The sequence below is a fragment of the Morchella sextelata genome, assembly GCF_020137385.1.
Source record: "Morchella sextelata strain SCLS chromosome Unknown scls_14, whole genome shotgun sequence".
In the NCBI taxonomy this organism is placed as follows: Eukaryota; Fungi; Ascomycota; class Pezizomycetes; order Pezizales; family Morchellaceae; genus Morchella; species Morchella sextelata.
The window spans coordinates 251,323-266,143 of record NW_025408629.1 but is presented as its reverse complement, the minus strand read 5'-3'; the positions used below and the strand labels follow the sequence as shown (position 1 = coordinate 266,143).

At 47.3% G+C, this 14,821-nt stretch overlaps 5 protein-coding genes across 5 annotated transcripts; 3 read left to right on the top strand and 2 right to left on the bottom strand.

The window, feature by feature from the left end:
- Positions 1-1,497: 1,497 nt before the first annotated feature.
- Positions 1,498-1,818, top strand: H6S33_002941 (uncharacterized protein; the record flags this gene model as incomplete). Its single annotated transcript, XM_044834715.1, has 1 exon — positions 1,498-1,818. The coding sequence occupies one exon, from the start codon at positions 1,498-1,500 to the stop codon at positions 1,816-1,818; it is 321 nt and encodes a 106-aa protein (XP_044692148.1).
- Positions 1,819-3,546: 1,728 nt separating this feature from the next.
- H6S33_002940 (uncharacterized protein) lies at positions 3,547-5,075 on the bottom strand (the record flags this gene model as incomplete). Its single annotated transcript, XM_044834714.1, has 6 exons — positions 3,547-3,744; positions 3,800-4,329; positions 4,385-4,466; positions 4,561-4,637; positions 4,770-4,791; positions 5,046-5,075. The coding sequence occupies 6 exons, from the start codon at positions 5,073-5,075 to the stop codon at positions 3,547-3,549; spliced, it is 939 nt and encodes a 312-aa protein (XP_044692147.1).
- A 1,725-nt stretch (positions 5,076-6,800) lies between these two features.
- H6S33_002939 (uncharacterized protein) lies at positions 6,801-10,280 on the top strand (the record flags this gene model as incomplete). The annotated part of the gene is made up of 3 exons (XM_044834713.1): positions 6,801-8,037; positions 8,122-8,621; positions 8,712-10,280. 3 exons carry the CDS (start codon positions 6,801-6,803, stop codon positions 10,278-10,280), a joined length of 3,306 nt encoding a protein of 1,101 aa, XP_044692146.1.
- A 1,131-nt stretch (positions 10,281-11,411) lies between these two features.
- Positions 11,412-12,422, bottom strand: H6S33_002938 (uncharacterized protein; the record flags this gene model as incomplete). The annotated part of the gene is made up of 3 exons (XM_044834712.1): positions 11,412-11,485; positions 11,585-12,139; positions 12,206-12,422. 3 exons carry the CDS (start codon positions 12,420-12,422, stop codon positions 11,412-11,414), a joined length of 846 nt encoding a protein of 281 aa, XP_044692145.1.
- A 745-nt stretch (positions 12,423-13,167) lies between these two features.
- Positions 13,168-13,949, top strand: H6S33_002937 (uncharacterized protein; the record flags this gene model as incomplete). Its single annotated transcript, XM_044834711.1, has 4 exons — positions 13,168-13,386; positions 13,475-13,596; positions 13,661-13,808; positions 13,887-13,949. 4 exons carry the CDS (start codon positions 13,168-13,170, stop codon positions 13,947-13,949), a joined length of 552 nt encoding a protein of 183 aa, XP_044692144.1.
- Positions 13,950-14,821: the final 872 nt, after the last annotated feature.

The following is a 14,821-nucleotide window of genomic DNA, read 5'->3' as shown; positions in this document are numbered from 1 at the left end:
ATGTGAGTAATGAGTCGAAGTATTTGGGTATTGTACTCTACCTGAGTACCTATTCCATCCAGAGTGTGATGGAGAGCCCGGAGGAGAGCACCTGTCGCCGGAGTTGATCTGCAGCTTTCCACCGGCAAACGCAGCTCATTAGCTTTCCGATACTCTACTCGCGCGGCCGAGTTTCGACTTACTCACGTGACGCTATTTAACAGGTTTTTGCGTTGCTCATAGGTCATGTGATTAGGTCGAAACTCGGCCGCGCGAGTATATAACGAGGCTTGTCTGCAGATGTGTAGATCCAAAGACAGGGAATCTTCTGGTGCAGCTATCGCAGAGAAAGAAACAGAGGCCCCATATCGGCCACGTACCCATAAATGCATCAGAAAATGACATTCAAAACCAGCCAGGACCACTAGCTGGGAAAGGGACACAATACGGCACAGCCACCAACTGACACAGCATAATCCTAAACGGATGGGAGAGGGAAAGGGAAAGGGATGAAAAGTATGGGGAAACCACGTGGTATATTTTCAACTGATGCTGGGACGAAACCGTCGGGGTTTTGATTCCATTCTATCTCCTGTATCAAGAACTGCTACTGCGTCAGCGAAAACCTGCTGTAATGGTACGTTCGGTACCTTTTTAGGGAAGAATCGAATCAACTCTTTCATAGCTCACAGAGTCTGAACCCCCCGCCCCACAGTCCAAGAAGAACGGTTGCGGCAGAACACAAAATAAGGTTTTGCAGAGTCCCCCTTCAAATCGCCTAACCTTACACTACATGTATTCGTTCAAGCGTCAAATAAAATGGTTTTAACCAGTCTATTTACCGGTTGTCCACTAAAAAAATGGAGGAATGTATAACAGTATCCTTATAAAAAAAATTACTCTTTGAATTATAAGATTAATTTTTGCTACACGTATCAATATTATCTAGGACTCTATCGTTCTGTATTTTTTTACTTCTTATTTTAAATATAGAACAGCTCAAGATAGATTTCAGCATAGCTGGAAAATATCTATAAAATCTGAACATATAAAGAGTGTAGCCTCAAGATCTTTGTCCGAACATCGAAGAGGCTAATATGTACCGAGAGAGGCAGAAACCTCTTGACGTACGGCATCTTTTTAAACTTTTACACAACCGCTAGGGTACGCTGAAGTGGTTTGCCGCCTATCTGCCTATCTGCCTAAGCGGCCCTCGTGGTAGTGCGCATATCTTGTGCGAGTGATACACCATGACCAAAAGCACAACTATTCTATGTAAATAATACTTGTGTAGCTATGCCACCTAGCAGTGTATATAAGTGGTCTAGACTTGTCACAACCTCTCACTCACTTCCTTCCCATCACCTTGTCCCTCACAGTTCGAATCATCCCGAGTCACCACCAATTATATACCATCGTTCACCCTCATCACTCCTCTAAAAACCATCTCATCTTCCTCGTTGCTCCTCATAAAGACCATACTATAATCATCTCCCTCAAACAGAAGCAATCATAACAATGGACTTCATCGAGTTTATCATAAACCTCTTCTTTTGTGGACATTTTTGGTCTTGGAATACCTCGACCCCCCAAGACACCCCCTCGTATATGACCCAGAACGATCGTATCATCCCCCCCGAGGAGGAACGCAAGTACATCGGTGGCTACACAGTCGACGAGTTTCTGGCTGCCGAGCGTGCAGCAGAAAACGAGATACTGGCTTCAATCGGCCTCGGCAATGAGATCCATACCATTGGGGCGACTGGAGAGGGAACCATCGATTACGATGATCCTTCATTGCACTTTATCACCGAGCCGGCGGGTATCAGAGATGATTAGTGGAGGAATCAGGGGCGAAGCTTGCATGAAGCAAGATAATACATGCTAAGCGTGATTAAAGTGGGGTCCTGGAATGGGAGAGTGGAAAAATCGGGGTGGTGGTGGGAGTTCTGATTTCTTTTTCTTTTACTACTGATATTTTTCTTCTTCTCTATTGCTGCTATTTCTTTTTTCTTTTCTTTACCATCTTTCTGACTCTTTTCCTACTTTTGCCTGCCTTACATACGGTATACGTATGTATGAAGTTTTCTTCTTCTTTCCTTTTCATTTTCTGAACACTCAACCGCTAGAGCGGGTTCGTTAACTGAGAGTGGAGGATTTACGGAAAACCATATACCGCATATCAAGGATATTTGCAAGGTTTCAGAAAAGGGATGAGAACATTTATATGATGGAGTTTTCAAATTCATTTTTTCTTTTAGTGTGAAAGACTTAATGGTCGAGTGGAGGATTCAATTAGTGGCGGGGTACTCGGAGGGTGCTTAAAGAACGGAATAAATCTTGCTTCTTTACGTATACAGACACCATTTTCTTTCCTTCTCGGTGATTGAAACCAATACAAACGTGAGCATAACATGAGGCAGAGGCAGAGGCAGAGGTGGAAGTCTGGGACCCTTGGGGTTCTGAATGGACTTAGTGTGTCATGGTGGGGCTCTGCGGTACGAGTCGAGGGTTGTATGTACTTGGTGGGAAATGGAGAGGGGCTCTCTGTACGTCATCCTGCGGGTGCTCCTTCTGAGACGAACGACACCCTCGATCACAACGTATCACTCGCGCCTGCTTACTCACCGCAGTCCGTTCAATCCAATAGAAATCGCCCTTCCCCGAGGGATATCTACACATGATGCAACGTCTGTAGAGTAGGTACCGGGTGTTGAGGTAAGTGATCAGAATCTGATAAGTGAACGTCGCGGTGAATACGTGTATTTGTCTTATCAGATTCTGATCACTTTTCGCTACACCCTAGTACCTACACTCCCGTAAAGTTATTTTCGACAACACACCAAGCTACATACGTAGAGTAGAGTAGAGAAGTGGAGTACTCTACGTACATAAATCGTTGACCTCACCCCTCAAACCGCTCCTATTAAACTAATGCTTCCGAGACATGCGCTCTTTCAATAAGGATACGTGTGGTATTTTCGACGGTGCTTGTGGGAAAAAGGAAAGAAATTACCAAGCCACCACCGCCTCAGTGCAAAACGGGTCGGCTTGTTGACACCTTTCCGAAATGCGTTATGTAGGGAGCAAGATCGATCCATGGATGTTGTGCCTCGTTTTAGGCGAAACCATAACCTCGGGATTAATATCGAAACTCCACAAATCCGATATGAAGATATCTCGGTCTGAAAATAAGGACAGTGTGCACAATTCACAAGAGATGGTTCACAAGAGATGAAGAATGTGTTGTAACCCACCAACGGGTCTCTATATTTTTACGACAAAAAAAGAAACCCTAACCAAGAACCAAACAGAAAAAAAAAACAGGAAATCAAAAAAGTAGTGAAGAAACCCCATTTTTTATCCCGTCCGTCTTTTTTAAGAACCCAGTTGTTAACAGAAAAAAGAAGACCTCGCTCAAACGCAACACACTTTTTTGTATATTAGACGTATGAAAGAGATCAGACTCTAACTATTAACACTAAGCGCCCATCCCTGACGCCTTCATATTACGCTAACCCCACCTCTCCGCCGAGAGGTATTTTTACTTCATCAAAGTCGATCCGTTTAACCGGAACCACCCTTGTAGGCCTTTCCGAACATGAGGAGCTGAACCTGGTCGTAGATTGACAAGACACCAGCACCGGCAACACCACGGAGAATGTTGGCACCGGCACCCTTGAAGAGAGACTTAACACCCTCGGCCTTGACGATCTGGGTGAATGCATCGAAAGAGGACTTGTACTTGACGGCCTCACCGGAAGTCTGTTATGTGTAAGAGTGTGTTCAAAAGATCGGTTTGGAGGAATTATCAACTTACCATCATCATACGACGACGAACGGTGTCGAGAGGGTAAGAAGCGATACCAGCACCAGTGGTGACTCCCCATCCGAGAGCGAAAGAGGCAAGGAAGTTGCCCTCAAGGTTTCCGGTAAGAAGGACAGGCTTGAGCGAGTCGTACATACCGAAGTACAGACCACGGTAGACAACAATTCCGAGAACGGAAGGACCGAAACCACGGTAAAGACCGGAGATACCGTCAGAGGCAAGGGTCTTCTTGTAGACATCAATGAGACCGTTGAACTGGCGCTCACCACCCTTCTTGGCGGACTTGGCGTCGTTGGCAAGACGAGTACGGGCGTAGTCAAGGGAGTAGACGAAGAGGAGGGAAGTGGCACCAGCGGCACCACCAGAGGCCAAGTTACCGGCCATCCACTTGGCGTAACCATCACGGTCCTTCTTGTATCCGAACATGGCCTTGAACTTGTCACGGAAAGCAAAGTTCAGGGCCTGGGTAGGGAAGTAACGGATGACGTTGGCGGTGTTACCACGCCACAGAGAAACGGTACCTGTATAAAATTGTTAGATAATGGGAAAATTTCAACTGGATTTTATATATATTACCCTCATCAGCCATGGTACGCTTGAAGCAGTCAACGATGCCGTTGTACTTGCGGTCAAGACGGCCAGCCTTGATCATCTCATCCTATACAAACAAAACAAGGTTAGAATAATAAAGTGAATGATTTGAAGAGAGGAGATATTATTCCAATATTCTTGCGTTGAGGGGATGTACTAACCTGGTTCTGGATGAGGAGCTTGATACGCTCGATAGGGGCAGCAGCAGTCTTCGAGACGGCGGCGGAAACACCACCCACTGTAGTTGCCCAAAGGAAATGATGTTAGCAATCTAAATCTTGCATATCGAATTCTTAATCGAGTTTCCTCGAAATTTCGAGAAAAAAAACAGTATCATTTCTGATATTGCTGGGTTGATGGATGAACATACTCAAGAAGTCAACCACGAAGGTCTAATACAATAATAGTTAGCAAAAAATTCTTTCAATTCAGATGAAACCCATGATGCACCCCCGTCAGCCCAGCAACCGCCCAGCAACCGCCCAGTAACCGTCACGATAAGAGGCCCAGAACGATAACAGAATCCCCCACTTCATCGTGGAGGGTCAATTGACGTTCATCTTATCGATCGTGGTAGTGGTAGCACCGCTGAGATCGGGTCCGGCTCCGCCAAAGAAAAAAAGAAAAGAAAATTCAGGTAACTTACGGACTGAGGCTTCTGTTGTGTCGACGACATCTTAACAAACGTTCGAGGGGAGAGTGAGGCTAAAGAAGATGAATGACGGTAAAGATCGGGTCAACGATTCTTTACTGTTGTCTTGATGAAATGGGAGAGAGGGGATGGATGAGAGAGGAGGAAGGGAGGGAAAGAGTTGCGGAGGACGATGGGTTTTTGAACGGGGTCGGTGGAGAGAAGTCTTGGCAAATTCTGTTCACACTGCTTGAGGACGAGGGGAAAAAAAAGTGAAACGCCGCTCACAGAGGCTGGAGCGATCCCTGTTTTCGCCTTAAAGAGGCATAGCTGAGACTGGCTTTTCCCGTTCCGCCCCGATGTTTGTGGAAGCAATTTTTTTTAGGGCGGCATCACTGCGCAGGGATCCAAGTGGAGAGAAATTCGGTTCCCTTCATCCTTTCTTGCCTCTGGCGGCAGCCGGACAAGGAATTCCCAAGAATCTCCATGAATTCACATAGGTGACATTTCTCCAGCATTTTCTCCACTGCGGGAAGAAGCCGCCGCTTTGAAAAGAGACGCCATAAAAGGCACATGGAGATCTGGTATTACTTAATATCAGACTTCAATATTGTCACGAGCTTGGTGAAAAAGATTAGGTGTCAGCTCTTTCAAAAAGCTCACATTGCCGCCCAGTTTCTCCAGTTAAATACATGTATTGTAACATCATTATCATAATCCACCGGTATGATGACCGGAACAACTGGCGCTGCATGTGAAGTTCTTTTGATAATATGAAAACAAGCATTGGTTGAAATTGCTCTCTGCGTATGTAGAAGCTATGTATAGGAGAGCCCTTGCGGGTGAGATTCTCGGAGTCTCGGTATGAAGGTTTACGATAGGGGAGGTTTCGATATTCAGGCTCCTACATGTACTTGTGATATTCGTCGTTCACCAGGGGAACCACATCAAGACTCGTTTTTAGTTTGTTTTTCCCTCAAGAAAACCTTCTCCCTTTCTTCCTTGCATGTTCACGTTCCGAATTTTACTTTTTTTCTGTTCCTTATCCTTTTCTTTTTTCCGCTTTTTTCAGTCCTCGTTCTCGACGATTCTGTTAAATCGTGGTGTCGAGTACAAACTCTCTCACACACTAAAGATTTGATGCCCCGCCGCCACAGTAAAAGGCCCACTAAAATAAGCAAAACGTCGCGTGCGGGACCCTGCCCCTCGAAAGGATACGTGCCTAGGATCCAAAGGGCAAGAGCTGGAGTTGATCCAATCGGACAAACTCGTAGAGCCGCAATCCCGCGGTTATCTAAAGCCCAGTCTTTGCGACGTGAGGTGCCTACATATGTATTGCGCTACATATAAGCTATGGGCCATCAAAAAGGAATCACTACTAGCAACGATATCGCAACAACCGCAATCTTATCGCTCCTTCGGTTGAGGGGAAAGTGCTTGAGAATGCATATGTTCCATGTCTTGTGGGCACTCTACATATTCTAAATAGTTGCAGCGCCTTATCGCCCTGTCCTGGGATTAACAAGGTTGAGGTATCTAGGTACCTACTCTATCAAGGTGTCAACAGGGCAACTTTCAGCCACACGCGCAGCCACCGCAACGCGTCCACCATCACTTTTTGTTTTCATCGTGAAATCTCCATCAGCAATTTCCCCTCCCCCACCGAATCCGCTATCCATACAACAAAGATAATAATAACGAGCTGGATATTCCGGAGGTTTTCATGTGACAGCTTCGTTTCGTCCACCAACCCTTGCCGATAACCGCGAAATGACCGAAGCATTGCCAAAATCCAGAAGTAGTCTTTCAACCATAACTGGAACCACAACTACTTCTCACAACCCAACAAAGCAGTGGACAACAGCGCGTTGCCACCGTCTCCTTCGGCCGCTCTCCTCAAAGCTACAGGCTCTCAGGAGCATTGTGAAATCGAACCCTTCTGTTACCACTGAAAATGCAGCTCGTCCAAGGCCGAAACGCGACCCCACGGATCCCGATGCTTTGTTCGTCGAAGTAGTTGAAAAGGCAGCGGGAACAGCTGGAATGGGAGCGAGGCGGGCACGGGCAAGACCACAGCGGACATATGTGGGAGCTGGTGGTAATAATGGATTAAGAAATCACAGGAACCACCCGCCATCAGCTCCTAATGAAGTACCGTCAATTCATGTTGATGATTCTTATCTTTCAATATGGGGAGACTCGGCCAGCAACCCGGCAGAGTCTGAATCCCAATCACAACCAAAACGGTCGCATCAAGCAAAGCCTCAGGATCCAAATAACCCACTTGTACTTCTCCACTCACTCAAGTCTCATGTCCATCCTTCTATATTCGTCGTCTACCTTGGCATTTACACCGCGCTCGAGTCTGTACTCCTCTCAACTAAACTTCCGCCCTCCAAAACTAAAGTTCTCCCTCTCCGCACACTTGCTGCCCGCAAAATTGCACATTGTATACTCGCTACATCTGGCGAGGTTGACGCTGATGACATCTGGTATGATGCCGCTGCAGAGTTGGGTTCTGGTGGCGAATACCTCCGTGATGTAGTTCGCTGGCACGCGATTGAGCTTGTCAGAGAATCCATTGCAGATGGCTTGATGAAAGGGCGACAAGGAAACAACGGAGGTATAGGAATGGCTGGTGTACTAATAGGACTCTGTCGAAGCTGTGACGCTGAACAGGAGGCCCAGTCTCTCCTCCAAACTTTATTTGACCTTTCCCCAGTTATCTCCTCCTCCGACCACCCCCCAATTCTTACCCTTCAGAAACTCTGGTTCTCGGACCTGGAAATTATCTACAGATTTCTTGCGCGGAATTTCCCAACGACACAATCGAATCCATCTTGGCTTGGAAGTACCGACATCAGGAAATTTCTTCAACTTGATCTTGATGAAAACCCAGGTCTCGAAGTTCTTACAACACGGGCTCTCGAGGCAGCCTTTGGCCTCTTTGGGGAAGAGCACATCAATGCCCTTTCCGCTCGGCGTCAAAAGGCTTCAAGACGTAAAGGTGCCTCGCGTGCTTCTAAATTCAACAGTGACCAAGCTGCGAAAAAGGCGGCGGCAGTAATGCCATATAATGTTGCCACAAAAGCAGAAAATACAATCCTTAAAGCGACTAGAGAACTCGTGCCTCTCTCCTTATTTAACCCTAGGTCAGAAGCTGTAGGGGTAGTGAAACAGCTCGTGCGAGGTTTTCTAGTCCAGGATGCTGGAGTCAAAAGCAGTACAGAGGAGGTGTGGGGTGGGAATTGGCCAGTTGCAGCTAAAATCGCAATTCTTCTCCAAGGTCTTGGTAGTAGTGCCGGAGATGACAACTTGGTTATGGACGAGCTCGCTAGATGTCTTGAAGATATCTGTAGTTCCGGCGGTAAACATGCGTTAAGATCGTTGGCGGTATTTATAGTAGAGTGCTACATACCTCTCTACCATGGCGTTTTTCGGGCAAAGGAAGATCCAATCCAACAACTCTCTAACCGTCTCTTGAGCCTTGCTGCCGTAAGCAAAGCATGGTCATCTTCCCATGGACAAGAGAAATCTGGATTTTCAGAAATGACCCCTGAAACTCCACGGAACGCCTCAGGAATGAAGATGGTAACATTTACTCCAGGCAAACCTGATCTTGCTCCGCATCAAGAGCTATTTGAAACTAAGCGTTACTTGGTTGCGCAATTGGCGCTTCAGATTGCCGTTACATTTTCGGTTTCAGAGGAGGTCAAATCAAATACTTCGTGGATTGATTGGCTAGGAAGGTTTGAGCACAAGGTTATCGGCCTTAAAATTCAGACACCCGGGAGGGTCAAGTGTTTCTTACAGCCTTTGAAAATGAAAGATGAACTAGAGAAGGGCACAAGAGCCAACCAAAGGAAGAAAAAGAGCATCGAAAAGAAAAAGGGGAAAAGAAAGGGATGGCGATATGAAGAAGGGCTGGACCTGTGGGTCGCTGTCGGCGCCACTCCCGGCAGGAAGGAGGGGAGAGAGGGGCTGTTTATGGACTGTGTTGAGGTCGAGATGCCGGAGGAAGATGCCGATTACGATTGGAGAGATGAATATGAAGCTATCTCCAGCGACGTTGAAGAGGCTTCTGTTATTGAGGAGGATGAGGCGGATGAAGCCTCTATCGGCTTGTCTGAGTATGAGGAAGAGGAAGAAGATGTAGAGGATGATGATCGACCCGTCACCCCATCATCCTCGTCATCTTTCATGGAGGATGACTCCGACGAGGATGCCGACTATTACTCCAATCTTCGAGTTACACCTCCTCGTACAGTTCGACGCTCCCCCCGTGGTACCGCCAGAATCAAGAAGAGTCTTGCCTATTTCTCTGCTATCAAGTCGTCTTCTCCTATGTTTACTAGAACACCTTCGCGGACCCAATCAAGTGGATTGAAGAGGCAGTTCAATTTTAGTGTTGTTGTTGATTCTTCCCCCTTCAGGAATTCCTCGGTAGTTTCTTCCACTATAAAGAGACTTGGTATTGACAAGGACGACTGGGAGGATGAGGATCAAGATTTAGATTCTGAGGGAGTGATGATGGAAGACTACTCATCACCTGTTTTGAGAAGAATGGAGAGAAGACAGGAACCTACTGAGGACGACGATAAGACGGACGATGAGTCAGAGGAAGAAGAAGTTATTGGTGATATATCATTTGGTGACGCTCAATTCGGTTCGCCTTCACCGTACTCATCCCCGCAACCTCTCCCCACACCACCATCTAAGCGGAAACGCGAGAGAGAGATACCATTATCAGAGCTTATGGAATACAGTTCTTCTGAGGAAGAAGAGGAAGAACAAGAATTCAAAAGATATAAGGGAGAACAAGAATTAGAGGCTTCCGCAGAAGAACAAGAACTTGAAGCTTCTGGAGAAGAACAAGAACTCGAAGAGTTTGAAGAATTTGAGGAGTCCGAGGAAGATGAAGAGTATCAGGACCAGGAAATGGAGGATGATATGTTAGAGGAGGATATTCCTTCTGTCACAGCCCTTCCTTCATCACCTCCGCCACCAACCCCACCACCTCACCCCCGTCCTCCGAAACGCACCTCTCTTGGCGCACTTAGATCAATGGTCAACATTAACGATCCTGGAGCATCCCCAAACACCAGCCTAGTAAAACCAAAGTCGAAAGACCTGAAAAAAATACTAGAAAGATCAGCCGAGAAGCGTCGTTCAAAGAAAAAGAAACTTCGGGCGAAAAAGAAAAGAAAAACAATTGATTCTGATCTGAGTGAGGATGAGTTGGGACTGTAAATCTTACACGACGTTTGATTATATTTCTACGAGGCTTCATTTTATTTTCTAGGGTTTTTTGCTGGCGCTTTGGTCTGGGCGAGGTTGGATTACATATCATTGTAATTAAAGCGGTGCATTCTTGGATCGTTTGTTTCATTCTATGTAAGATATATTATTCTGTATGGCATTACGGCCTATGGGCTGTTGTAATATCTTTTCTGTCGATAGAGTCGCGCGCATATTCCGTTAGGTATTCCTGTTTTCAACATAAATATCACATCGATCATTAAGCTCTAAGGATTTGGGTAGCCCAAACATTCCGATGCCCCTCATCTGAATGCTATTTGTGCTTGCGGCAGGATAGCGGGCACCAGGTTCCTTGTGGAGTGCAAGGCCTAGGACGAGTGACATTAGAGTTCCTACACTTGCCAGCTAGCCAGATGTTACTCAATAAACTGAAAGATTTTCAGTAAATTAATCAACCACAGAACCGTTTGAACTTAGTCCCTCGCACATCTTTATCTTTTAGAATAGTTGAAAATGTCCAGTTTCTACATCGGCGGAAATGGAAGAAGGGATGCATTTTCTTGGTCCAATGATCTAGACCCGCGTGGTTGCAGCACTTTCATGCACGACGCGAGTCTTGGGGTAACTGTAGGCACAGGCACAAAGAACTGCAATCGAGAGTAAATGTCTGCGTGGTTGTACAGTATCCGGTAGAATTATTGCATTAATTCTACCAGAATCTGTATGTACTCTGCGATGCTACGTCATCGCAAACAAAACTACATGCATATGCCTCTAACCACCTCTCTTCTTCATGGAGAATCACCCTTCCACTTCTTTACTTCTTCAATCACTTCAATTTTATCAGGTCTACTTTCAAAGATAATGAGTTTCCCACACACTTCCTTCCTGGCTTTAAGTGTTAAAGGTATTCCTGCTCTCACAACTCGTGTTCGGATTTTTATATGCTAACACCAGTTTTTCTAGAGAAAGAAATATAAAAATTACTACATGAACAATTTATATAGAAAAAACGAAAGACCATTGACTGAGCAAGGATGAAAATTACATAAGTGTGCTCCTACACGCCGGGTCCCGGGTGATCCCCTATAAAAGAATGAAAGAACATTTTTTTCGGAATTCTCATACAACCGGTAGCTCCATATCAATCAGCACACCCCCGCATCTAATATTCCCAGGATCCCCAGTAGGATCCTCTAACATGCTCGCATTAACGCACAAAGTTTCTTCACCTTTCTTCCCGAGAGGATCGCTTCCATCCCTCGACACGTCTATCTTCCACGAAGTATACGCACCCCTACGGGACGCTATCTCCCTTAACTCGTTTATACTTGGTGGCTCTAGTATGGTTTTCGTCATTTCCCCGTCTTCTTCCCACCGCACCCGGGTTGCCCCAAACCCTTCATGGATATGACCGAAGAAATGCGCTCTCGGCTTCACCCTCTTCAGCGCCTTAAGTAACCACTCACACCCAACGTTATCTTTTGTGGTCAGCTTCGCAAAATCATTGATCTCCTCCGGAGGCCCATGTGTGATCAGGATATCTATCCCCTCCGGAATCGGTGCGACTCCAGGCACGGCTGTCTCCGTAGGTGAAGTAGGTTTCGGGTTATAGCGATCCTCGAAGTGAGGGTAGTTGAAGGCCAAGTTATGGAATTCGGGCTGATACGGAGATGTATGGACCTTGAACTGCGCGCCCCCGCTGAGAGTGAAGGTGCGTGTGGTCTCCTTTAGGAATATTATATTTGCATCTCTCGCCGCAGAGTTGGTCCACAGCTCGTGCGCGGCGACGGTCAATACACAATCATCTTTATTGTCGTACGACCGATCAAGCGTTACGTCGTGGTTTCCTGTATGTGGCATATAAGATCAGTGGGTGAGGAGTGGAGAAAGGGGGGGGGGGTAAGAGGGCTTACCAGGTATAACAATCTTCAGTTCTGCTTCGAAGGCCTTAATCCAGTTGAGCGTCTGTTCATATTCAACGAGCGTCCCCTCATTAGAGAGGTCGCCAGCGTGAACAAGAACATCACATGTTGGGAAGGGGCTCCGGAATATCGTATCGGGATCTGGCTGCAGAGCGTGGGTGTCAGAGATGACGAAAAAGCTAACTTTGGCTGTCTGTTCTGGTGACATTGCTCGTGTTTGCTGCATCGTTGTGCGATATGTGAGTGAAGAAAGAGATGGGGAAGGGGGTACTCTATAAAGGGTATGTCTGGCAGCTCTGGCGGTCTTCTGACCTTCTAGCCAAGTGAGAATGACTCTTTACAATAATTCCCACGATAACGAGATTCCCCGTGTATAACAGAGTAAGAACCACGTACATGAGCTTTCAACAACCCGGAATTTCTCTTGAACCGAGCTAGGATTAGCTTAGAGTTCTATTCGTTGACTTAGTGGTGCTCATGAAATATTAAGGCTTATCACTAGGCTCATTCCGAATTCCTCGAGCCTGAACATTTATATGTATATATTATTTAAACGACATGTATCCCTACATACGTCACATGTCATCTCATACACCTGCATAGCTGTCACCCAAGTAAGATGTAGAGCACCATATACTGCAGGTAAGTCAAGCAGAGTAAGTAGAGTATGAGACTGTATACTACATGTAGTAGCGTACCTCTATCAAAATGGGCGTGAACGGACTGCCACGGCAGTTATCCGTACCTACATAAGCTCTGTAATTGACGTGCACGGGTTCACGCAGCACCCTTGGATAGCCGAATCATGCAAGCTCCCCAACCACAACCACCGAACAACATACCCCCACCACAGCCACAACCACAACCACAACCACCACCATCACCACCATCACCACCATCACCACCATCACCACCATCACCACCACCTCCCCCCCTCCTCCACACTATCAACAATGGCAGCAATAAACTACCGCCTCATCGACATTGACGCCCTCGACCCCGACGCCGCCTTCCCCGCCGACCTCCTCACCCCCCACTTCGACCCCGTCCCCTCCAGCGAGATCCAGAGCCTCGCCAACACCTGCCGCCAGCAGCTCCAGCGCGGCGAACAAGAGGGTGCCCTCATATCCGCCCTCCAGAACGTCCCCTACGGCGCTGACGACGCCGGGAAAGTACTCCTCCACTGCCCCCTCTACCCCCCCCCCCCTCTCTCTTCTCTCCCCCTACCCAGTTCATCCGATCTCATAGCTGACGAAATAGGACCTCCACCTCGCAACCGTGCTCGAGATTTTATCGAGCATTAAGGCGGTCGAGATGTCACCGATCCTGTCGCGCCTGTATTCTGGCCCTGCAGGCACAGAGCTACTGGACACGCTGATGAAGTGGGTTGCTCCGCTCCTGGGGGGGGAGGGGGTGGGTTGCTGACGGTGGGTGTGTGGGGTGTAGGTATCTGTACAAGGGCATGGCCCGCCACAACGGTGCTCCGCAGGCGATCTCGATGCAGGCGACGGGCAGCACGCAGAGGGAGTTTGGGGTCGCGCCGAGTAGAGGGGATGGAGGGGGGATGAGCGTGCTGTTGAGTTGGCATGAGAAGGTATGTTGTTCTTTTGTGGGATTGGCGGGCTTGGGGGGATTGAGAGAGGAGTGGGGGCTAATGATGGGTGTGTGGTAGGTTGTGGAGATTGCCGGCGAGGGCGCGATTGTGAGGGTTATGACGGATAGGAGGACTGTGTAGATGATGCCCTGGGGTAAGAGGAGGTGGGGGGGTAATAGATAGCTTTTTTTAAAAACGAGATTGACATTGGGATTGCTGAATACCATGCGTAGAGCTTGAAGAATGGTATGGTTCAATTGAGTTACGTGATATGTGAATAATTGGGAACACCCAAGCTTGGAAATGATAGCTACTACGAAAACATGCTCTGGATACCATTGACACCGTATACAGCTTGAAGTAAGGGGTCATAGTCAATTGAATGAATTACGCACCCCAATCCTTCACCAGTTCTGAAAGTCTACATTCTCCTATCCCACGTGTAACGGACGTTGCTAGAAGCAGACTGGACGAAAGTACAGGCTCGGGCGTGCTGGAACCACCTCTACGTCAGTCGTTTCCCTAGCACGTGCCTACCTCCCATACAAGCACCACATATCACTACTATGCAGGGCCCTTAATACAAGTATATACTCGGGCGTTCATTAAATGGTCGGATATCGTTGCAACCAAATCCCTACTAAGAATTCCGACCATTTAATAAACGCATGAGTACATCACTCCACTTATCGACGCTATATATACCCCACCTCTGACGTTACACCAGCCGATTAGAATGCTTGCCCACCATGTAGCAAAATCTTGGTAGAGACGGTACCACGGCAGCAGCACTTAAGGAAAAAAGTGGCTGATACACATGATCTGATCTACGGGTGACGTCTAGCTGTCCGGTACTGAAAGCGGAGAATTAGAATGTTCTGCAGGCGGACGCCGCTGTGTGGCGGTGGGGGACTCTAAAATAAGGCATTGCTGTGCCGCTTGGGTCCGGCGAAGGGAGGGTTTTGGGTTTGGGGATTTGGGGATTTGGGGATTTGGGGATTTGGGGATTTGGG